The sequence below is a fragment of the Cylas formicarius genome, unplaced genomic scaffold, assembly GCF_029955315.1.
Source record: "Cylas formicarius isolate icCylForm1 unplaced genomic scaffold, icCylForm1.1 PGA_scaffold_5__7_contigs__length_24384050, whole genome shotgun sequence".
Classification (NCBI taxonomy): domain Eukaryota; kingdom Metazoa; phylum Arthropoda; class Insecta; order Coleoptera; family Brentidae; genus Cylas; species Cylas formicarius.
In genome coordinates this window covers 21,133,238-21,159,502 of record NW_026844341.1, presented here as the reverse complement: position 1 = coordinate 21,159,502, position 26,265 = coordinate 21,133,238, and the positions used below count along the sequence as shown (strand labels likewise).

Here is a 26,265-nt window from a genome sequence, read left to right as displayed (position 1 = left end):
ATTCGACGATTATTCAATACCATTTTCTCAGCCGATGCCGTTATCAACATTTTAAGTGTTTTGCAGCACTGTTTTCCATTTTCACACAAAATTTTATTCAAATTCTTTGTTTCATTTTTTTTGACAGCGGAAAATCTCCTAGCACACAAAACACGTCTAACGCTTCTGTCACACACAAGAAAAAAGTAAACTTGCAAACTGGCTGAAACTGTGAACACATATTAGAGCCATGTGTACAACAGAACATAACAAACAATATATATCAAAGATCGAATGTACGTAGCCTGCCCAATTACAAAAGTCACCTTACTTTTTGAACACACCTCGTACGCATATAGGCCAAAAGGTTGTTTTCGTCGACTGAAGATGGTTGAAAATAAATATTCCCTGGCAGGGTTTCCACGTCAAATCCGAATTATTACAAAATAATTATTCGCACAGAAATTAATAAAAAATAATAAGATTCCTAAATTTAATAAATTAAATATTTAAAATTTGTTAATTATTTATTTTTTATCTAATTCGCTATATTATTCTACAATTAACCAATTATCAATTAATCAAGTTAAAAAAATAATATTAATTAATTGTTATAATTAATTTGTAATTATTGTTTGGGTAGTCGTACTAATTATATTTATTATATAATTTTCAATATATTTAATCATACTAATCTTAACTATATAATTATTATTTATGTTATTTTATGTTATTAATATAACACATATTTATTAATTATTATGTTACTATATATTTATCTAATTATCAATTAATAAAGTTAAGTAAATAACTTTCTTTATAATAATTAATATGCAATGCAATTACCTAAGTAGTTATACTAATTATATTCCGGGATATCATCCGTTTGTTAATCTCCGACTGGAATCCTGCAGACGTTTCGCCAAGATCTCACGTGGTATCTTCAATGCTAGCACTCCGAAAACGCTTCGAACACTTAATATTATATTTAATCATTTTAATTAATATACAATTATTATTTAGAGTGATTGTTTATTCAATAAGTCTAGTTATTACTAATTAATTATGTAAATTTTTTAATCGTTGCCATTAATATTTCTTGTTTCTTGACTTTTCGATATTATAACGCAGTGTTTTGTATTTTCCTGATGGCGTGGTAATGGAGTTAGGCAATTTTCGTGACGTCTCGAAACGAGACGTTTATATGCGAGCGGCAGAAAAAACGGCTTTCATGGTACCGGCGCAATCAAAACAAAACGACGATCGGGTACCACTTATCTCGGTGCTTTTTCTCGTTTTGCCTTCGCGTCGATAATTGCGGTGCCGCGGACGGTACTTTTCGGTCATTATGGTGTCCAAAATCCACAAAACCGACCGGCTAAATATGAAAACAAAAAAACGACGAAGAAGCAGGGAGATAATTCGACGGTACCCGCTTTCCGGTCGAAGATTGCGCCAACGCTTTTATTATAGCGAGCGAATCGCGTTTATTTAATTACGGACACGTAGACGTAATCACGGATCGGCGCAACCACAAAAAACACACTAATTTATTACTATTACATTTTTAACATAATTAAATTAATTAATACGGACAAGTGCAAAACTTTTAAATTTACGGGGACGTTTAGGGAACCACGGGAGATTTAACGAGACAAGACGATTAATTTCAAACGATAAACTAATAAAAAAGTTCCTCGAGTAACGTTTTAATTAATTTAAATCAAATTAAATTTAATTTAAATTCAATTCACCAAAATTGCTTGTTTAATTAAAGCAATTAAAGGAGCATGTCCGGAGTTTAGGTCTTGGGTTTGAAATAAAAGACACGGAGGTTACTTTTACTTGATGAAAATCCATTTATGTAAAGGTAATACATTCTGAATTGTCTCATAGTTCGAACGGACCTTTCATCTATCATCCATAAAAAGTTTCTTAGACAAAAACTAAAGTTAGACAAATTAATTTCTAATACAAAAATATCTAGCAGCAAGCCAGTTATTACAAAGTATACCGACCACCAATTTTACAACAGGTTCGTAAACTTAATAGACACAACATTTTCTAAAAATGAAGTTGAATTTTTAGAAAAAGGTTTCAAATTTAACTTACAGCACTCAAACATTAATAGACTGTTTAGGGACCGACTGTGAATTAGTAATTAAGAACATTAACGATTCTAATTTAAACAAACATATATTAGCGAATTCAATAAATTCTCAATTATTAGATAACAACAAGCACCAAGAAATTTTTCAAATGTCACTAGTAAAATCTATCAAAAACAAAGCTTCTGAAAATAACAAAATATTTACAAATGCAGATAAAGGGAAAAAAACATAGCTATCGATCTCCCAGAATATATTTCAAAAACTAACAATTTTCTTAAACCAGAACTTTTCCAATGTATCAAACACGATCCTACCGAGTTATATCAGACAAGTCAACTCATTATTTAGACACAAAGACAAGTATTTTTTAACAATTATGAATCTACAACCGCTGCAATTATATTCTCTCTCAACAAAATTAGTAAATATTTTAAAAATCCACACAGATCTTAAACCAAAATTTGCAATAAAAAATACCTTTGAATTAATCAAAATAAAGATATCAAAATCATTTCTAACGCAACACTATTGTCTTTTGATGTACAAAATATATTTCCCAGTATTTATTTAGTAGATTTCACCCTCACTCGGAAATAGGTTAACCCATTGGTGAAACAAGAATTATTACATTGCTTAATAGTACCTTTAGATCAAAATTATTTTGAATTTAATAAACGGACGGACAATTGAATTCTTTTTTAAATTACATTAAGTCATTACATAATCATATAAAATTCACTATCAAGATTGAACAGGATAACTTTATTAATTTTTTAGACTTAACCATTACGAAAACGCAAAACAAATTAGATTTTTCCATTTACCATAAACCTTCACATACTCTTTTATACTCTTTTATACACAGACTTCTTAATACGCCACTCTCAACAGAAAATTACAACAAAGAACTTAAAATCATTAAAAAAATTGCACTGAACAGCAGCTACAATCCGTCCATTATCGATAAACAGACAACAGTAAACTCTATTTATCCGAAACCTGATACAGAACACGAACAATTTAAAACAACAGATTTTTTTTTAAACAATAGAACGAAGTGTCCAAAATCTCAAAAATCAGGTGTCTACAGAAGAAACGCATTAACGAACATAAAAGAGCGTCTAAAAACAATGGTCTAGATTATAATTTTGTTACACACTTAAACAGAGAAAAATGCACGACAATTTTGATATTTTACATACAGCCACAAAAAGTAGAAAATTAAATTCATTGGAAGCCATGGAGATGACACATGTATGCTTAACGATCAACTAAATTTAAATATCTCTCCATTATTAAACTTAAATTCTCTTAAATTAATATTTTATTATCATTTTTCGGTATATATAGTAGCAGGTAGTTTGTAAACATTACATTTGATAAAGACACGGTGTTGTCGAAACAATTCTAATGTGAATATATCTAATTAAATGAATTAAATGGTTACTTTTAGTCAAGAATGTATAATTATTTAACGTAAGTATTAACGAAACACAAGGAAATCAAATATTTTCAGTTAGCCCAAAATGTAAAATACTTCTAATAAGTGAAATTAACAAACTCCCGTTTTTGCAAAAGAGGTTTTTATTTCAACAAATTCTAAAAAACGTCCGATACTGGTTAATTAAACTAACGTTAACTGTGAGAGCTCCCAAAGAGTACACCTAACGGAAAAATTGAATTGAAGCTTGTTTAACTAACTTAAGTAAAATATTTAATTAGATGCGGATATACGCGGTAACGCAGCTTGTTTAATCAAGTCGATTAAAATAGTCGATAAAAATTAAAATTAAATCTTTACTTTTACTCAAGAATGTATAATTATTTAACGTAAGTATTAACGAAACACAAGGAAATCAAATATTTTCAGTTAGCCCACAATGTAAAATACTTCTAATAAGTGAAATTAACAAGCGCCCGTTTTTACAAAAGAGGTTTGTATTTCAACAAATTCTAATAAACGTCCGATACTGACTAATTAAACTAACGTTAACTGTGAGAGCTCCCAAAGAGTACACCTAACGGAAAAATTGAATTGAAGCTTGTTTAACTAACTTAAGTAAAATATTTAATTAGATGCGGATATACGCGGTAACGCAGCTTGTTTAATCAAGTCGATTAAAATAGTCGATAAAAATTAGAATTAAATCTTTACTTTTACTCAAGAATGTATAATTATTTAACGTAAGTATTAACGAAACACAAGGAAATCAAATATTTTCAGTTAGTCCAAAATGTAAAATACTTCTAATAAGTTAAATTAACGAACTCCCGTTTTTGCAAAAGAGGTTTCTATTTCAACAAATTCTAATAAATGTCCGATACTGGTTAATTAAACTAGCGTTAACTACGAGAGCTCCCAAAGAGTACACCTAACTGAAAAATTGAATTGAAGCTTGTTTAACCAACTTAAGTAAATAAGTAATTTAATTAGATGCGGATATACGCGGTAACGCAGCTTGTTTAATTAAGTCGATTAAAATAGACTTAATTTCGCCGCTTTCTTCGTTTCAAAATCGTTCTCTGGATTCGAAACAAAAACGTCGCGCCGGGCGCCAAATTTTAGCCAATTTCGCGCGTTAACGGGGTGGGAAAACAAAGTCGTAAAGTCCGTTTTTCGAATTCGCAGATTCGATATTAAAGACCGTCGGTCGGTTGGGACAGGAGGGAGGTGAAGCGTGCGTGTGTGTGCGGTGGTTCCCGCACCGAGGAGACCGAAAACGACGCCAAAAGGGGGAGAGGGGCGACGCGGCGCCCGTAGGGCGTCGCCGGCCGGCGTCTTCGGGACAGACGCTTTTTGTCGATTATACGGATCGAATTTTGTAAACAAAAACGTCGCACCGGCGGCACTCGTCTGATTGACGACGCCAATTCCGAGGGTGGTGGTGGTGGAAGAACGACCCCCGTCCCTCACGGGGGGCGGCGGAATATAATTTATAGGGGAGGTTGGGGCGAGGCGGCCCAATCAAACATTTTATTATTTTTTGCGACTTTAACCATCAAGTCGATTTATTTTTGATTAACTTTAACTAAATTTACCCAAATTTTGGTGAACCTTCTGGCCGTGCCCCACTGCCCCTACTCATATTGTTATATATAATAATAATAATAATAAAAATCCGCAGGGTGTGCCCGGTATTTGCAAAAAATTTAGTTGCCCTTATAAAGATAATTGATTATAACTAGAAGGCTGCATTTCAGTTGTCAGTTGTCAGTACAAACAGCAAAAACTTTTGCATTAAAGGTTTGCACATATTGTAGAGGATGTTCGGGTGCTATTGAAGAAATGTAACTGGTGACCTAAATCTGCGGTTATCCACTTCAAGTTAGGCAGAGAGGTAACAGTCCCCACCAACTGTTGAAACTGAGTCTCGATCTCATCAAATGTAGCGAAATATTTTTTAAAAATGTTGGTTTGTTGTGGGTAATTTTGCCTCTCCGAAAAAAAATATTTTCTCGAAAACTGTTTACCCGATTTGGAAAATTATTTAACCAGAAAATGAAAAAGTCCGGGTCTATAACTTTTATTTCAAGCATTTTTTCTATTATATACGCTGAAAATTGCCCTTTTCCAGAGCAAATTATTAAAAAAAAAAGATTACTGATTGGTAACGATTAAAAAATTTGCTATTGGTATTTATAAGATTTTCGAAAGTTAAATCCATAGAATTATCCAAAAAATAACACTTTCAATAAATTAATTATAATTCGGTTATAGATTTTTTTAGAATTTTCGTGCTAAAAATGTACAAATAACCAGGATTTATAATTATTAGGGGAAAAAATTAAAAAAAAAAAATAATTTTTGAGGGGTCCTTGTCCCACCCATCCCTACGCACGAAGATCGAAGCGACGATTTATTTAGTGCACGCACGTTTCCCGAAGGATGTGAGGGTGGGAAGGGGTGACGAAAAACCGGACCCCCCCAACGTCGTCATCCCCCATCGAATTAATATACGCGCTATAACGCGAGCTGCCAAATCGAAAAATTATTTGTTTACCTCCGACGAAAGGGGGCCGGGGTGGCCGCACCCCTCATTTTCAAAACAAGACCGCCGGCGTCGCCGAAACGACGGCGGCGTCGCTGGCGTCCTGCCCGGCGCGGCGCTGGCCGACGAGCGCGGGGCGCCTCAGTCGCCACCGGGGAGCGTCTACCGACGTCGCGGCGCTGCTCCGGGCGCCTCCGGGTTGTTGTTGTTTACATTCCCGACGCGGGTTCATTACATGATTATTGTCCGGAATATGGGAGGGGTCGGGGGATGGGGAGGCGGTTAGCGGAGCGCTGACCAGTCGATGGGGGGGGCGGCGGACGAATGTGAGAGGGGGCGATGACGATGATGTCTTATTTATTTTATCACAAGTTACAAGCATCGAGGTAATTATGTTTAAATATAATTAATAATTAATAATAATTATTTGTCATTTTTATTTTTATCAAATATTAGTCCGCTCCCCTTAAATCTTTGTACCGGTATGTTAATCATTTTAATTAATTTTAAAATTAAATTTTAAACTTGCGTGCATAGAAACCTGGCCACTGTAAATTTTTGACATCGGTATAAATTCAATTTAATATGCACTAATATGAGTTTAAATTTTATATGCATTTATACGGTTGAACAAATGAAACGTGTTCATACAGGAGTTATAGTGATAATAACAACCTTGTTATAGACTTAAATCCGTGAACTGAGGTGGCTTTTACTTGATGAAAATCCATTTATCAAAATAAATAAGAACCAAAAATTCACATTTTCACGAAATTATATATTTTGACATGATAATTGTTTCGACAATACCGTGTCTTTATCATTTGATAAAGACACTTATTTATTTTGTTAAATTAACTGGAATTTTGTCATTATTAATTTTTAACCATTTGGCGTATATCGCTTTAATCGAAAATGAACTCCGCCAGCGAGCTGTTGCTCGATAACTGGATATGACACGCGAAGCAGTTCAGAGAGTATGGGAACGGTATGAGGAGGCTGGATCCTTTGCTAGGCGTCCTGGAACAGGCAGAAGGCGAATTAAAAAGGCTCGTGATGACCGCTTTAGTGTGTTAACAGCTCCATGCAGTTCGAAGAGTGGCTATCAGTCAGTGGACAGTGAGAAGAAAACTGAAGGAAAATATCCAGACTCCAAAAACTACTGCAATGGGTCCAAAACTTACTCCAGCTCACTGATAAGCACGCCTACTCTTTGTACTGGATCGTCTGAATTGGATATTTGACCAATGGGGTTATGTTTTCTTCTCGGATGAGACCAGAATATGTTAAAAATATGGTAATAACCGACGAAAAAAGTGTAACGAAGACCAGGAGGGCGATGTGCAGAATGCTGCATTGAAGAGCGGAGCCCACATGGACGTGATTCCCGCATGATATAGAGTGTAATTTCTATGGACGCACGAACCTACCCTGTTTCCATCTGTCGGGGCGGCTGTGGTCAAGTGGTCAAGGGGATAATATTTTATCAAATCAAGTAGTACCATATGTCGACTACATTGGAGAAAAAGATTATTCTTATTATGACAATGCTAGGCCGCACACCACAAGTGTGGTACAAAATAACATTACGGAAGTTGTACAGAGTAGCCAGCATGCAGTCCCTACCTCATTCCGATCGAACTTCGTACCCCAACCTCAATCCCAGAGCTTGTTGCAATAGAGGAAGAGTGGCTTAACATTCCACAAGAAACAATAGCGAACTTAATTAGATCTATGCCTAATCGAGTAAGATATGTTATTAGGGCAAGAGGGGGTCATACCCATAAGTGTTGAGTTGCTAGTAGTCAATAACCCTATTTGTTTTAAGTAATAAAAAAAGTTAATTTGACTCGTGTAGATATTTTACTATACTAAATTGTCTTTTAAACAACTTTTTTTGTAATAATAATACAATCTTTATTTAGCATTATGCTACATAAAGAAAACCAAAATATAAATTCTAAATACAAAATATAAAATTAACGATAAACGGAAGCCACAAGCTAAGCACGCAGAAATCAGAATTTGGACAATATATGGCTTTAAAAAAAGCCTTTTAAATTTATTAAAAGTATGGCAGTTTTTAATATGATGCGGTAAATTGTTAAAATGGTTTAGGTCTTTATGTAATATAGAGTTTTGTATATGACTAGAATAACAGTCTCTCAACATAAAATTACCACAACTTCTTGTATTTTAAGAATGAATATCTCTGAAATAGGTAACTTTTTCACAAACATAATTTGGAACACACTGCTGTTTAATTTTAAAAGTAAACATTAAACATGACTTTTAGTATATTTCTCATGGCCCTATTTTGAACAATCTGCAATTGCTCTAGGCAAATTGAACAAAAGTGTGAAACAAAACTCTAAATGGGGAGCAGCTAGACTGTTATACAATAAGATTTTGGTGTCAATTAAAAAATTCATTCAAGCATTCTTCAGATCAGCATTCATTTTTGTTTGCATTTCATCCACATTTTCACCCACAATAAGAATCATAGTGTCATCCGCAAATAATACTTACAATATCGTTTACATACATAAGAAACAACAATGGTCCCAAAACTGTCCCCTATAGGATCAATTGTATAAAAAAAATTTCTATGCACGCAAGTTTATTTAATATTAAATTAGATGAGTAAAGTTTAGATGGTTTTGTACCAGCGAGGCCGCGAGCTAAATCAAAAAAGTATATTGAAAATTTCAATTATTTTATTTTTAATATAATTTAATTTAATTTAAATTTAAATTAATTAATTTTAATATAATTAAATTAAATTAATTAATATGCTTAAGAAATTGTTCCTGCAATTTTAGCACGAGTGGTTATTTCACTAAAAAAAAAAACGAGATCTGAGAGTACCAAACTTTTTTACACGAGTCATCCGCGTATCTCGTTGGACCAACGTAAAAGCACTCGCGAGTCACGCAACAGCCGTCGATTTTTATTAGCGATTGAGAAAAAAAATCCGGTCGATAACGATTAATTAAATCAATGCGGCATGCAAATCAATTATTGAATAAAACGAGAAAGTCGACATTTTTGCCCGGCGAGTCGGCGGACTTCAATCAACCCGGTGACGTAACCGGTCGCGTTTTGAATATCAAACGCGCGAAAATACAAAAGTGCCATGTGGGGTTCCGACGACAAGACACCTCCGCTACCCATGTAAGATAGGCCAACCTAAGTGAAAATATATTTTTTTATTTTTTGCAAAAAAGTGAACATTTAATTAAAAATATTAACTAAAACCAAAAGTTTATATTTTAACTATTTCATATAAATGACTTAATTAATATGTTTTACGTCACAATTCGCCCAAATTCCAGCGAACAATTTAATTAATTTAAACCAGAATTTAATTAAATATTTCAATTAATCAATATTGAATTAGTTAATTAAGTTTTAAATTATTTATTGAAATAAAATTAGTTAAATTGTGTGAAATTGTGAAAATGAAAGTGCATATAGCGAATTTTAAGCTAAATTTTAATTAAAATTATTAAATACTGACAAACCATTATTTATTTAATTGAAAAAATACACACGCCCCACGCCTCTTCATTACAGAATTTAATTAAATGATATTTAATTAAATTCAAGCGTCAGATGGTGGTGGATGTTGCTTATACCAACGCGGAGGTTTTTAAAACGGACAAATCTTGTGACCCGCACCCTCAAATTTCATTATACTTAAGAACTTTGCTAAAACGGACACTACTAACGGACTTTTGCGGAAACACAAATCGGCGGCAGTGCTGAAGCAAAAGCTTCTAATAATAGATTTGTCGATCGAAGAGCTCGGTTTAGGTCTTCGTCCAGGAAACGGCGTTAATTGTTAGTCCGGTCGCCTCGCGCGGATTGTCACCTTCGAAACCGGACGATTTTCGTCCGAAACGACCGGACTATCGCGTAGCGCCTGGGCATTTTTTTTCGTGCGAACCGAATCGCTCGGACGAGGAAAAAGCCACGCGATTCGAAACCGGAACGCTGGTAATTTGTTGTATCTGTCGGATTAGTTCTTAAAACCGTTACCGGGTATTGAATTATTGAACGGGATGGAAACGTTGGGCCGCGGGCCAATTAGCGCCGGGGATTCGTCGATTTAACGCCGTAGAAAATATCTTCCGGCCGAATAAATCGTTCCTTTATTCTGTGAGCAAAAAAATAATAAAAAAGTATCCCGTAAGGTTGAGTGTGATTGACATACGAAAACCTTTGGAACAAAACTATGCTTCGTTTTTAACAAACTAAAAGTCCGCGGATGTAGCCTTGACCAAAAGGCGTCAAAAAAGGTCCGCCATCTTGAAAATCGATAGTTTTGCTCAAAATTTTGTTATATCAAGAGAGCAAAATTGAAGGGCATAAAAAATACTATCATGAAATACAAAATAAAATACACAAATGAGAATGATTTTAGATATGTAATACTATAACTGACATGTCACAAAACCTCTGGAAAATACTTAACTAAATAACAAGCTGTACAAAAAAAAGGTGTTGTTCCCGTATGTTTTTTTAAATGTTTAAGTGGAACAGCGTCACATTTTCCAATTTCTCCTGCTTTCCGAATATTACCGGGTCTCCCTATTTTATTTGGTAACCTAAGCTTCTTTTAGAGTTAAACAAACAATTCCCCCCATAGAATAAAATGTCCCATATCCATCAAGGGTTTTTATATTGTGATCCGCGTTATCACATACGAATTGTTGGAACGCTTCATCCGTTACTTCATGCTTCTGGTGCTGAGCAGATGACGATTCGAATTTCAAACCTTCTCTGTAAGTGAGTAAGTAAGATCTATCAAATTTCTACGTCCATATTTTCGGTGCAGATACATTTCAACACTAAACAGAACAGGAGAAACAAAAGACCGAGGACGAACAAGTGCCATGAGTGCATTGGCGATGGAAACAATTTTGGTGTCAGTTTCTTCCCCGGATAAAATGCAACGGAAAATCAAAAGTTCTTTTTGTTCAGTAACTGGATACTCCTCAAGATTAAACCTACTGAACCTTATTTCCGCCCTTGAAATTCTTGTATAGCTCTCAATTATATATTGACGTGTATCTTGATCAGATGATTTGTCCAGCCAGGCCTCTTTTATCAGATCATCGCTATTTTCTTTAAAGCACAAGACAGTGAGATATCCAGGAGTGTCGGTGATAACTAATTCTTCTTTATAATGCTCCATAATTTTCTTTCGGCGATATTTCCTAGACCATGGTTTGGAGTGGTATGGAAAAAATGTTGCCATCTTCTTGTGTATGACACTAAGAGAAAAACTGCATAGTTCCTTTTTTTATTTTTAACTGAAAACATTTGCTATTTATCAAAATAAATAAGAACTAAGAGTTCAGATTGTCAAGAAATTATATATTTTGACATGACAATTGTTTCGACAACATCGTGTCTTTATCAAATTTGATAGTTAGATACTTGTAGTTGGTTCAATTTGTTATTTAAAGTTGAAATCGGATTTGGAACTTCTTAAATGTTGTGTTAAATGACCTGTTGACCCTTCCACCACATTTTTCTGAGGATTATTTGAAGCTTTTATACTACTTGGCCTAGTGTAGTAACTTCTGCGTTTTACGTGAACTGTCAGCTCAGTTTTCTTCTCCCATAAAATCAACTTTCCATCATTTCGATCCTCGCTTGCTTTTTTCAACGTTTGTAAGCCTTTCTGTTTAATGTTACCTGTCTCTGCTTTTCAGATCAACGATCCCCGCACAGCCTATTGAACCCATGATTCTAAACTATCGTTGTTTTAGAAACTTTAATGTCAACAATTTTCAAAGTAATATGTGCAAATTGCCGTGATGAGAAAATTACAATACTTAATAGTTTACTGTTAACATTATTTGATGCACATACTCCAATTAAATAGTGACGTATAAGTAAACCAAAGACTCCCTGGTTGACGGAAAATGTTAAAATATTTATGAAGCAGAGAGATTCAGCTTTACAAAGATTTAAAAGAACTAGGAATAATAATGATTGGCTCTTATATAAAAATCTAAGGAGTTTTAACAAATCAAACTGTAATGATAAAATACAATATTATCAAGACATTTGTTTTAATAATACTTTACACTTTTCTTTTGAATTAACAAACTTGCCGATGTTCATAAATATATTCATGAAATTAAAACAATTGCCACTGGGGTTGACGAAATCTCTCCACTGATTCTTAAATACTCACACTGACATTATTAATTCTTCCATAGAAGTAAACTATTTTCCAAAAAGCTGGAAAATGTCACTTGGAAAACCATTAGCTAAAAATGTTCCCCGACAAGTTTCAATGACGTAAGAATAATAAGTATATTGCCGGCACTATCAAAAATATACGAAAAATTTCTTTATAATCAAATGTATAGCTATATAATGGATAATAGAATTGTACCAGAAAGTCAGTGCGGTTTTAAATGAAGATCAAGTACTGCGAATGCTCTTGTAAGTGTCATCGATGATATTGTCCGAGCCACTGACAAAAAACTAATGAGTGCCTTAATACTTTTGGATTTTTCGAAGGCATTCGATACGGTGAACCATGATTTCCAAGCTATATCAGAAAATATACTGTGATAGCAGATATTCGAAAGAAATTGAAATTTTCTCTGGGGTGCCGCAAAGTTCCATTTTGGGGCCGTTATTTTTTGTTATTTACACTTCTGACATTTTAAAATCTTTAAATTTTTGCAAAGTTCAGGCGATACTCAATTGTATTGCTGTATTGATTTTAATAGTAGCATGGATCCAGAGGTATTTATAAATCAAAATCTTTACAGGATTAGTGAACTTTCTCGTACCCATAATTTAAAGCAAACCCATCAAGAATTTGATGATATTTGGAAATAATTCCAATTCCAATTCCAATTATGTTGTCGATTCGGCAAAAAATTTGGGGATGTGATCTAAGATTTCGTGAATATTTAAAAAATGTCTTTCAAAAAAAACATATTTTTCACTAAAAATCTTATATAGTAACAGGCATATTTCAGACTAAGGAGACAATTATGTGAGTCACTTGTTCTCTCACATTTTAACTACTGTGATGTAGTGTATGGTTTTTTTTTTATTGATAACGAGTGTAAGTGCCGTATTCAAAGGTTGCAAAATGCTTGTGTTCGTTTCATTATGGGTCTTCGAAAATATGACCATGTATCTGCTGCATATCGTCAACTTAATTGGCTTAAAATGGAACAAACAAGAGCTCTTCAATTCAACCTATTCGTTATGAAAATTATCTATAAATATACAATAACGCGTTTTACCACAAACCGAAACTCAATTTTATGAAACTCGACGCGCGTTTCGCCAACCAAGTTGGCATCTTGAGGAGAGAGATTCGAGTACTTTTCTAGAATATGGTATGGATATGTCGACGATGTTTTCACGCTTTTTGATACAACTTCGATTTAAATGACTTTATTTGAAACTTGAATAATTACTTCGCATCTATTAAATTAACATATGAAATAGAAAGTAACATGCAGTTGCCTTTTTTGGACGTTCTCGTTATCAAAAACAGTGAAATTCATATAGTTTCTGACATTTATAGGAAAGACACTAGTACTTTAAGATACATAACCAATGATTCTAACCATGCTTTTCAACATAAAATGGCAAGTTTTAATTTTCTAGTCCATAGACTTGTCGCATTTCCTTTAAATCAAGAAAGGTTTGAGGAAAATTTAAAAGTAGTCGCAATTCCTTTCTCTCCCCAATATACAAGGGGACTTGATAGAGTCTTCAGGGCCGCAGGTCTTCGAAGTGTCTATCAGTCCGGATCAAAATTAAAAAATCTCTTGGGTAATCCCGAGGATAAACTAGACACCTTTGAAAAGTCGGGAATTTATGAAATATGTTGTAACGATTGTGACAAGTCATATGTAGGGCAAACCAAAAGATCAATTAATGTTAGATTTAAGGAACACTTCGCACATTTAAAATTTGGTAACATGGAAACATGGTATGGACAAGCTCAACAACTTTCTGCAGCATCTCAACAGTCAGCATCCCAGCATCCAGTTTACTATGGAGACTGAAAATGACCAACAACTTGCATTCTTAGATGTACTAGTGAGGAAGCGAGGTAAGAAGCTGGGCCACACAGTGTACAGAAAACCAACTCATACGGACAGATACCTGCATGCTCTATCCAACCAACACCCAAGTCAAAAGTATGGGGTTATCAGAACCCTGACAGAATGAGCCCGAAGGATTTGCGAACCGGAGAACCTCCAGATGGAACTTGAACACCTGAAAACTGCGTTCGAGGCAAATGGCTACAGCAAGAGGGAGATCGAGAGATCAATGAACTCAAGATCATCAAGATCACGGGATACCGAACAACGACCCTCCACCTCCCACGCATATCTGCCGTATATTCCGAGTGTCACCGACAGGATTGACAGAGTATTGAAAAGACACGACATCAAAACAATCTTTAAGCCTACAAAGAAGATCCAGCAGACCATCAGGTCAGCGAAGGACAAGAGGGACTCACTTTCAGCTGCGGGAGTCTACCGCATTCCGTGTTCATGCGGAAAGGTCTACATCGGAACTACCAAGAGATCAATGGCAACAAGACTTAAGGAACATAAAGCAAGCTGCAGGCTAGGACAGACAGAGAAATCTGCAGTAACTGAACACGCACTGGGCAACGGGGAACACAGGATACACTTTGAGAGCTGTAAATTACTAGCATCGGTCAACGGCTATCACAACAGACTAGTCAGGGAGATACAAAAATACAAAAACACCCACACAATTTCAACAGAAAGGAGGAGACCCTTAGACTCAACCAAATCTGGAACCCGATCCTTAGGAACGCCCGAGCAGTACCGATCGATATCCCGAGATCAACCGAAGCGGAACAAGCCCCGCCCGCCACCAATCGGCATAAATACAACCTGCGCAGGAGAAATCATCAGTCTACGTCCAACATCGGAGATGGAAGGACCTCTGAAGAAGCTCGCCACTCGTGCTAGCGAAATGTTAGGAAGTAATTCCAACCGACGACGGCCTTTAAACCCGAATCAAGATAATAGCTTAACCTCACATACCTGGAAATCTTGGAATTTTGCCTTTTCTGACTAATTTCAAATGAGCTTTATCCAGTACAAAGTGTTTATTTGTAGTAACAATGTTTCTATTCAACATCTCAAGTAAAAACTCAACACCAATCAAACAAAACCACGAATTTTGTTATTTACTTTTACCGCTCAACAAAACTATTTTTTAAACATGAGTAGGCCTACTATAGTCGGTCAAAAACGGAAACCCGACAAAAAAATCGTGTTTTTTTTATTGTCTGTTAAAAATAAAATTATTGATAATCATAATTATAAACTTGATATAAAGTGAGCATTTATTACTCAAGTATTAGGACTATCTTTTAGTACATTTTCAAATTTTCACAATTTTAAAAAAATATTTCCTACGTATTTTTTATGCTCTTCAATTTTGCTCTCTTGATATTTTTTGATATATGTGATTGGAGATAACAAGATTTTTTGAGGCCTTTTGGTGAAAGGTACATCCGGACACTTTAAGTATGTTGAAAAGGAATTATAGTAACATCTCTTCCAGGCAGTCCCAGCTTTATAAAAATTTGTTCCACCTTCCCCATTACTAGCAACTTGGTTGTATTGTACTATTGATCCGTAGGCATGCTCCAATTCTTTGACAATAGGAACTGTAAACCTAGCAGGTGATGTTCCACAACCTTTTTGTATTGTATTGACAGTCGTTTCGAATATATTTTTTCGAATGATATGTGCTGTCGAAAGTGGAAGTAGTCAGACGCAGGAAGCCTTGCCAAGCCAAAAAATGTTGGGATTTTAAATTTCACTTTTAACCAAGTACACCACGCCAGGAGAAAAACGCACGAAACTGCGTATCATGAATCACCGTCGTCGAAAGCTCTTATCGACGTTAATTAACAGCGGAGATGGCGGCGACTTTGTCTGAGTCGCCCCCCGTCCCCCTCGAGCCCCCACACACACATCCTGCCCGCGACGACGCCCCCGCGCTCACAGACGGCGGCGACGACAATCAAAATATCACATTTCGGCGGCATCTAGGGGGTCGCCACCGCTTTCCTATTATATGCAGCCCCCCCATCCCCCTCCAAGTTGCCGGCGCCCGATAGACCGTCTCGTCTCGTTCCACCCCGTATGATGAATTTTTCCGTGTTCGAATTATATTAGGGGGCGCCATCCCTTCGGTGGGTCTTCGCGGTTATCTTCAGCGGCGTAACCAAGGAGGGGCGAACGAAGCCCTATCCTTTGTCACTCTATGCCAACTTCCGTTGTTTACACCGTTTGAAACAGAAAAACGATCGCACTTAATTTTGTCGCGAAACGCCTGACTACGCCGCTGGCTGCCTTGTGATAAAACCACGGCGTCGTTTTGGAGTTTATTTTGATCGATTTGTTTTTTTTTTTTAAAAAACCCAAAGCAGTAGCGTGGTCCAGATCTAGTTTAATGATGGCAAAAAAAGGTCCCTGCTAAATACAAAACAAGTACCTATTAATTTATCAAATTGGGAAAAATCAACTTAGTTCAAATTTTCGACGCAACCTTTTTTATTACCTGACAATGTTCACACTCTAGTGAATATCGGCGATACAATGCTCAACCTATCCCAAAAATATATTTTTCTACTAGTAAGTTGACTTAAGTTTTATCAAAAAGTATTTATTTATTTATCAAAATTACCAAAGTAATCCCCCAAGATATAATACACTTGTGCTAACGTTTTTTCCAAGCACTTTCTGGTATAGGCTCGAGTTCTTCCAGCGATTTTTTTCTTTATCTGCTCAATCGTTCCAAGCTTCCTTCCTTTCATGGGTTTTTGGAGTTTTGGGCACAGGAAAAAGTCGCAGGGTGCCATATCCGGCAAATATAGTGGTTAGACACAAGCAACGAGGTGCATTATTCCACAATTGTGGACGTTTTGTTGGTATTGCTTCTCCCAAACGGCGCATAACTTCAAGGTAATACTCTTTATTAGCAGTACGACCTTGTGGTAAGAACTCTTGATACACTACGCCACGATAATCAAAGAAAACAGCAAGCCCAACCTTGACATTTGATCGAACTTGACGTGCTTTTTCGGCCTTGGGATTCTGGGTTCTTCCGTTGGGACGTCTTGGCTTTAGTTTCGACGTCATAACCATATACCCATGATTCGTCACCAGTTACGGCCTTTTTGAGCAGATCAGGAGCAACAGCTCTCGAGCGATGCTCCTTCGGAACAAATTTTGTAGCTACACGTTTCATGCCCAAAACATGGGAAAAAATTGCATGGCACGAGCCAATAGAGATGCCGACGTCAGCCACTTCTCTATTGATGATTCGACGATTTTTCAACACCATTTGCTTCACTTCATCAACGCTTTGATCAGTTATTGACGTTGGAATAGCTCGTACCACTTGAAACCAATTTTTTTTTCTCAAAGTAGATTCCCCATATACCGTTGTCAACATTTCAAGTGTTTTGCAGCACTGTATTCCATTTTTTACAAAAAAAATTATGCAAATTCTTTGTTCGCACTATTATACTAATATACTATTACTAGGCCAAAACTAGAAATTTGTCCAAACGAGTCGTATCATTTAATAATTTTAATTTTTAAAATTTGTTTAAAAAGTACTTACTCAATCCGAAGTCGCACTATATTAATTTTATGCCCCGAATTTGCAGAGAAAAAACCGGCAGCCCAAAAACGACCGTACCCCCACCACGTACGCCACGTGGTAAGGCAACCCCTTCGGTGGCGCAACAATGTAAATTCGATGGCTCTTCAATAGACCGCCGCACGTTCTCGGGCTATTTGTTTTGCCAGGAACGGACTCGGCAGATTTCAATTCTTAAACTCTACTAATGACGTCAAGACAGAATATAACTTAGTAGCTGGCAACAAAAGGCGTCGAATAATTTTGTTATTTTTCATAAACCCCAGTGACACGCTGATGTATCCTTTTTTAAAAATTTACTACGAAATACATTCCCACTTCTATCCGAATCGGCTCGGAAAATGTATAGAAAAAAAAAATAAACTGGATTCTAGAGGGCAGTCTACTCTGTTGGGTTAGAAGCTGTTTTATTTGAAAGGATGCAGTTGGTTCATATTAACAAGTTCCATCAGGGCCCTCTGCTTTTCAGCTTATTTCTTAACGACATCAATTTTTACTTCTCATGTTCAATATAACCTCTCTATGGCGATGACTAACGATTTATTGAGCTCCAATTTTCACCTCTTTTCCCATAAACATTTTATAACAATGAAGACTTTCATTATGCACCACTTTGTGACACGCTCAGCTTGTTGGCTTTTTTCTGCAGACGGATTGAACTGCGGTGGCCTTTTTATAGGGGAGCGTGGGCTCAAGCCGATTTATTCCTGCCTAACTTTTGCCAGTGGCAAAGGGCTAAAAATGTATAAATAACCAGAATCTATACTTATAATAACGAAACAAATTTTGCTTAATTTTTGAGGCGGTCCTCCTTGTCCCACCCTCCCTTACGCCTTTTTATGTTCATTAATGCGTTTCTTAAATGTCCCACCCGTTTGTCGGACATAAATTAATAAATAGTTGATATTATTAAAACGAGATATTCGAATCTATTACTTAATGACCGATTGGATTTAAGTGCCTCTCCGTTGTTAAATTTAAATTCATAACCCTACAATATCGGTAATAAGAACCTATTACTATCTGATTATAGCCAAATAGTACACAATATTCCCACTATATCCGATCAATGTCCTATTTAAGTTGCATGTGGAGGATGTTCTTAGGATATACGTTACCATATATGCTAAGGGATATGCTCTGAATGGATAGCTTGCTGATTTACTGTACACCATATACCAAAGATATGCACTAAATAGATGACCTGTAATTGCATATCTTTTTTGATTATTGCTTAGTTTTTGAAAACAAAAATAGAATCTACTTTCTCTTCATGTTTTTTGAGCAATTAAATTTAGGAATACAAAACTAAACTACTCTTTTTTTAAGTAAGCAATATTAGAGAAAATCCCCCAGAACAAAATTATATTTTTAGCTATATATTTGAATAATTTAAAAAATACTTATAAATAAATTATTTTATTTTCTAAAAAGTATTTTCTTTTTAAAATGGATCTAAGAATCACATCCGCAAAAAACACAGTATTTATTTTATCAATCAAACTGCATAAATCAATCAATATTTTTTTCGTATTACGAAAATCTTCCATCGTGGAGATTAGCATCTAAGATCACTAAGATTTTTTTAAATTTGTTTTTTTAAAAATATAAAAGTACAAATTTATAAAACCTGACGTTTTCAAAACTAAAATATTTTCAGATGCGGACAAGAAGGCAAACACATCACAAACATCAAAAGAATGTGATAATTCAATAGCTGTTTGTCTGAAAAGAGTCAAGGACACGAGCAACGAATCCAAAAAATGTTTTAAATTTCCTGCTTTCGCTAAAGAATGCCAGATATTTGTTATTCTTTTAGAATTTAGTTCATATTTCAGATACTTTAGGTTAGGGTATTCTATATTTTTGATATATTATTTATCTACAAATTTTTCATATCTACAATAGAAAAATATGTTTTATTAATTGTTTCAATCGGCAGTCCTTCACTTTTACCATCAAGAGCAAAATAAAAATACGCCATAGATTAATTCTTAGCATCTCCTAATAAACATCCTACGGATATATGTATCGCATATACTGGAGACGTTCCAATTAGTAACATCGTATATCCTTTAGACGTCTTAACTGCTCGTTTGTAATTTTTGCACGTCGTCGAGCCGTGAAGCAATCGCATAAAAAGAGTAGTTTTCTAAAAATGAACGACCGTTTAAACGGAATTTTCGGAAATCCGGACGGAAAAGGAGAAATCCCGCGGCGAAATCGGCCGTTCCGGTCCTGGGATCGCGGTGGCGCCACCTCCCGCCTCTCCCCTCGGCGCCGCGTCACGAAATCAAGCGAGGTCGAGCCGGCAGACACCGATCGCCAGTCAGTTCCCTGTCGTCCGTCGTACGGAGTGCATTTGAACCGTCGCGATTCCGCCGCTCCCGGAGAGAACCGAACCGTCCGAGCCGAAGGCGACCCGCGACGCCAACCAAACCAAAGCAAAACAAAACGACGACCGAAACGTTGCGAAAAGGAGTGCGCGTCCGTCGCGTCGCCATACTGCCGCCGTTCCTCGCCCCCCGGGTAAATCGACGCGTGTGTTCAGTGTGGCACCCAAATGTCCGCTCAGCTGTTGCTTATACTCTCGTCGCACCTTCGCGCCCGAGCAAACCAACGCATTGATGTTTATGTTCCGGAGACGCAAAGCGAGCAACCTCACTAGGAAACTGCTCAGGCGACGGCGGGCCAATGGCGCGGGGGGCGGCGCCCCGACGCCCAGGTGCCCCGGGGACGGCCACGAGCACGACGTCCACGCCCTTCTCAAAAGACTGCAGGTGATTGTCTCCCGGTTCTGAAACTACCGGAACCTCAACTGCCGACCCCAAAATTAAAACAATTAACGCCTGACGCCACCGTTGAATAGTTGAAATACCAAACTATTGTATTAAATACTACAAAATATCGGTTTGCTAAGCGAAAAGTTTAAAATCTTTTCGACCACTTTTGATCGTCACGATTAACAAGTGGTTCCTAGTGCTTACGTAACCGATGTCAACCGCTTCGTGGGTACCGCGTTTAAGGTTTTCCGGAAAATTAATTTACGAGGCTCGGCGCGTCCATCATCGGCGCTTTTTTCCCGTATTAAACCAATCGGAATTCTCGAGATAGCGGCCGGTTTTCTAATAAGACAAGTCGGACGGCGACGTTGCCGCGTCTATTTTCGACGCGGTTCCGCCGATTTCCACGAACGAAACTTGGCTAAGTAATTAATTTAAATACGACAACAATTAACTGGCGAATCGTTGTCGGGCCGGGCGGTGACATGGCGGCGGTGTCTCTGTGTAGTGTTGAAAATCAAAGGCGAATTAGCCGCCGCCTTATCTTTATTGTTAATTTCGAAAACAAAAAACCGCCACGCCACACACGCGGGCACACATTTTATACTCTTATCGCGACCCGTCCGCCATATTGGCAGAATTTATTTTAGTTTTTGCGTCGTCGCTTCTCAGGTTCTAACGATCCTGGCAAGTAATGGTAACACAGTTCTTTTACATTCCAGTCCCCTACTCTGAGATCTCTAACAATCATCGCATGTCCAATGAATCGCCTTCTCCCTAGAGGTTCCCATTCGAGTACTCGTTTTGGCCACCTGTGTTCTGACATTCTTCATACATGACTATACCGTTGCAATGCTCCGTCTTCTAATTTTCTTATTATTAGTCTTCTCATGAAGTCCAATTGGACCGAATAACTTGAACACACCACACTTCTTATCCCATCTCTGAATGTCATATGTGTTTCAATGTTCTTGTCTTTATTCTTTTCTATGACCTGTATGTTGTTCTGTTTTTCTGTTATTATTGTGGTGAAAAGTCTTCCGGTTGAGGGGATGACACTGATTCGTCTGTAATTGTTGGTCTTATTTCTTTTTTTATATATATGGAGGACACGTATGACAAATTCCATTTTTATTCAATAATACTTCAATGAAAGGTACGAATCCTTTCTCCTCTATATTTCAACATCTCAATTTTTATATTTCCTGGCCCAGGCGCTTGATTGTTTTGCACACAAATATGAGGACCAAGGTCTTGGAAAAAAATGCCTTCCTTGGAAAGATTTTGGCAAAACGCAGGAACGTTTCGTTCAAGCAGATTTGTCGGAAATTAAGAAGTCGGCAATTCATGTCGTTCAACTGGACTCCATTTCATTAATTTCTACAACTAGGGGACATATTGATTGCTTCCACAGAAGAAATGGTCACACACCATATACCTCTTAAAAATGGTCTCCAGCTAATAAAACAAGTTCAGCTCCCGACGTTTTGTAAATGGTGCCACCATAATTACATTGGTTAAATTTATATTGAGTTTCCTGTTCGAACGTAACGCCTGATTGGTGGGGATGGCAAGTCTGCGTCAAATGATCGGGCATATTCGATGAGGAGCCCGCGAACGCAGATAAAGGGGCCCTTTGCCCTTCTTCCACTTGACCTGGAGACGCGCCATTCTTTAATTTCCGTTCGCCAGTTCTCGGAAACTGGGTCGATCATTCGAGAGTCTTTCCATGTTCGGACGAATGGGCTAATTATTTTTCGAGAATGCTATCCATGTTGGTTTCAAACGGTTGCCTCGTTAAAGGTAACGTGGAATTTTACGAGGAGTGGGGAGCGTTCTCGTTCCTTCTAACTGTTTTTAGAAATCCTGTTATAAAAAATATTCCCTTATATACATGATTTTTACCGGTCCACAGTCCGCGCTCTTATTACCACACATAGCAAACACATACGCATACATCGTTTCATGAAATTCGAAGTGATGGTAGCTCTTACCAGTTGTTAATTTTTACTCTCGTCTGTAAAATACCGAATTATACACCTATGTAGTGTGCCCAAAGCGCTACCTTATCAAGCGAGCTCCTTGTCCCACGGATCCGAGCCCCTTCGGATATTACCGCACGGGTTTGGGAGCAATCGGATGTTTTCGGAGATTTTCGCGCACGGCTTGAACTTTGCCGTTTTTTAATTCTGACGGCCATGTCATTCAGATTACAAAATTCCCTCGCGAGTCACTACGTCACAGTTACCCGTAGTGTACACAATTCCTCTGTAAAATTCCCAAAATCGTATGGTTTTAATAGTAATTAAAGATTCAGTAGATCCACTAGAAGAAAAAATACAATAACAATAAATAAATGTCCCAAAAAGACTAGAAAAATAATATTTGGATACAAAAATGAGACAACACATAAACTGTCATAAGTCAGGCGTTCAGTAGACATTTAAATGTGTGGTACAAAGGAGACGAAAAGAAAAAAGTAAAGTGTAAAACTACAAGAATTGTAATTATCGAATATTAAAAACGAAAGAAATGATGTCGAAGCAAATTGGAAAAATGCGACAGTACTCAAAAGACGTCTAAAAATGTTGCTAGATTATGAAAGTCAATAACGTAAAATTTATCTAAATACGAAATTGAAAATCCGGTTAAAGAAATTGGTGGCATGTAATACACGCAGATTATGCATATGAAGCCAATTTAGGTCCTTAAGTTTATGAGAGCCCTCTTCGATGAATACCGAGAATCAATCTCACACGTGAGTTTTGGAGCTTCTCGTTTACTTATCGCTGCTCCACATACCCTGAATTAAGGAAAGACCCGGGCAAGCAGTAAGAATGAAATATGGCCGAACAGGTCCGTACTTTTAATTATTTGGGGTTTTGTTACCAAAGATACTAAACAATATTTATTTATTTATGTTTAAATCTAAAGTAAAATTACAAATTATTTATATTACATACTTAAATTACTGAAAATTATTCACATAATATATCAGTATCACTAATGCTACCATCGCCTTTTCTAATTATTATTTGTTCTATATTATTCGCAATATGGATATACGATTATTCTGCTTTTTCTATATGTTTAACAGAATTTGCCCAACTTTATGGAGGGATGTTAAAAACTTCGGTTTCTATGAGTTTGAAGACATTGGAGTTAACACGGGGAAAAACATTGTTACGACGAATGGCAGATTTCAGTTGGTGCCAAAAATGTTCAATGGGATTAAATATACAGTGGTAAGGTGGAAGCCTTAAAACTGTATGCCCTAGATTTTTTGCATAATTATCACAGACATATTCCTTTTGTAGGTTCAAGCTTTGCAGAACCACAATTAATTGCTTTTTGGTATAATCTTCGTGAAAATAAATATAGTTTTGGATTGTTGCTTTTGTGTCACATGAGGAGGGGGTTTTAGTCAACTGTCTGTCCGTCATGGATAACTTTCATTGTCCATTACAATTTACATTTCCGAATTCTAAAAGATTCCATTAAAACTTGCCTTTTGTCAATTTTTTAAAATCTAAAACCCATGTGTTGAACTTTCATAAGGTAGTTCTGCCACATTTAACACCGATTTTATGATTATTAATAAACTTAAACTAAGTAGTATACCAAACCAAAGAATATTAAACACAGGTAGGTATAAAATTATTTTCTATTACGGACCACAATTTTACCTGAATTTAAATTCCGAAACTTTAGGTAATAATCTTCTTGCATTGTATATTAATGGCCACCCTTGGATAATTCCATTCGAAACCAATTGGTCACTTTCTTATATCTATGAACAGACCATACCTGGTTCAAATTGTGCTTACGCGCGCATGATCAATTATTAATATTTTGTTCTTTTAACACCAATTTTTGATTCGATATTAGCCCTGATTTAACGTAAGCGAAATGTTGTAAAAGTATACCGGGTGACAAAAGAAAGTGGGAACACTCTATGACTTTTAAACGGCTTGAGATAGCGATTTGGAAGGGTTAATGTAAGCTGAAGGTCGATTTTTTTGACAATGGTAGTCAATGGTTAGGGTGGTTTTTCTCATTTTTTTTGTTTTCGTTTTTTAATTTTTATTTAATTTTTAAAAATTGTGTCTAGGAGGCTGGGACCATCATAAATCCTACTGTTTACCGATACTGATCACGGGATAAATTGTAAATGAAACGTTACTTGTCTAATGGCAAATAGCATTTAATGTAATGGACTATTAATTTTTTAGGATAACTTAGTTTTTTCAAATATCACCCTAGTGAGGAACAATAAATTTTTAATCGGTACTTTTTTTGCAACATTTTGACAGAAAAATTTTCAAATTCCGTGAAAAAATAAGCCCACAGGAAGCAAAAAAAAACAGATAAGTAATAGTATATTATGCAACAAGTGCGGTAAACGGCATTTATTAAAAACTCGCTCCGCTCGTATCAAATAAACTCGTGTTGCATATTATACTTTTTCTACGGCCGTTAGTTTTTGGGGTACATTTTCGCAAAACAACACGAATACATTCACTGATATGACCATCAGAATTGAAAAACGTCAAAATTCGAAGCGTGGGATATATCTCCGAAAACATCCAATTGCTCCAAAATCCGTGCGGTAAAATCCCGGAAATATCCGAAGTGTCTCGGATTCGTGGCAAAATTAACTGGAGTGGTAAAGTGACGCGAAAAGGTATTTTACAGGCGGGAGTAGAAAAAAAGCGAAAGTGACCATTGACGACTACATATTGTCAAAAAATTAGACCTTCGGCCTATAAGAACCCTTCCAAATTTCAAATGGCTATCTCAAGCCGCTTAAATGTTATACGAGTGTTCCCACTTTCTTGTGTCGCCCGGGATATGACCTTACGTCCTTTGAACTATGGAAGATGGATTTACTGAGATTAATCCTTATAAAATGCGTTTTTTGTGTGCAACATTACACTGGGTTGCTGGTTTGTGGAAATTGTATGAAAAAAGAAAGAAACTTAAGTAGTTAACGATATCGATATTTTTTCTATTCCGCGGCATCCCGCTTCTGAAGAGAGCGGCCGCCGGGAGAATTAACCACGAATCGCGTGCCAGATTCAGCGTGCATCGTTATTAATTGTTTAAACAAATCCCAATTGAAGGCAATGAAGTGGCGCGCGGATCGGAATGCCACGGCACGAAATTCGTCCTTCTCGATTGTCAACCGGTCGTTAACACCAGGCGCGGGTACGAGGGACGACGGGAGCGGGTCGCCCAGTATGCCATTGTTTACGTGACAGCCCACGGTTAATTGTATCGATAATGCCCGCGCGTTTATATTTAGAGCGCGGACAGCGAACGACGTCGCGACGCCGCCGCATCTCGACTTGTCGCGAGTCCTTTCGCAAAACGGAGTTGCTTCGCATATTTTACCAGCAATTTACACAATTCAACGGGGTTCGCCCAAATCCAACTAATATCTCTACGAGTGACACAACTCAGCAAGTTCACGGGATCCATCTTAGAATTCAATAGGTCGTTTCATGGTTTTTGTAGAATATGTTTTCTTCTTATTTTTTTAAACTCGTATTTTTTAAAACCTTTTTTTATTAAGATTAATTAATACAAAAAGCACATCGTAAAAATATTATCACAGATAAAAAGTTACGCACAATTCTTTAAAAAAATATGTATATAAATAACTTAAATAACATCATGCTTACT

The 26,265-nt window shown here is 36.5% G+C and overlaps 1 protein-coding gene across 1 annotated transcript in view; it reads left to right on the top strand.

Annotated features, from left to right (window-relative positions):
* The first annotated feature begins 20,119 nt into the window (after positions 1–20,119).
* LOC132702077 (mothers against decapentaplegic homolog 6) overlaps positions 20,120–26,265 on the top strand; it is a 55,185-nt gene continuing 49,039 nt past the window's right edge. The window contains exon 1 of the mRNA XM_060670494.1: positions 20,120–20,577. Coding sequence (XP_060526477.1) covers positions 20,425–20,577 — 153 coding nt within the window. The 5' untranslated portion in view covers positions 20,120–20,424. The remainder of the gene's footprint in view (positions 20,578–26,265) is intronic.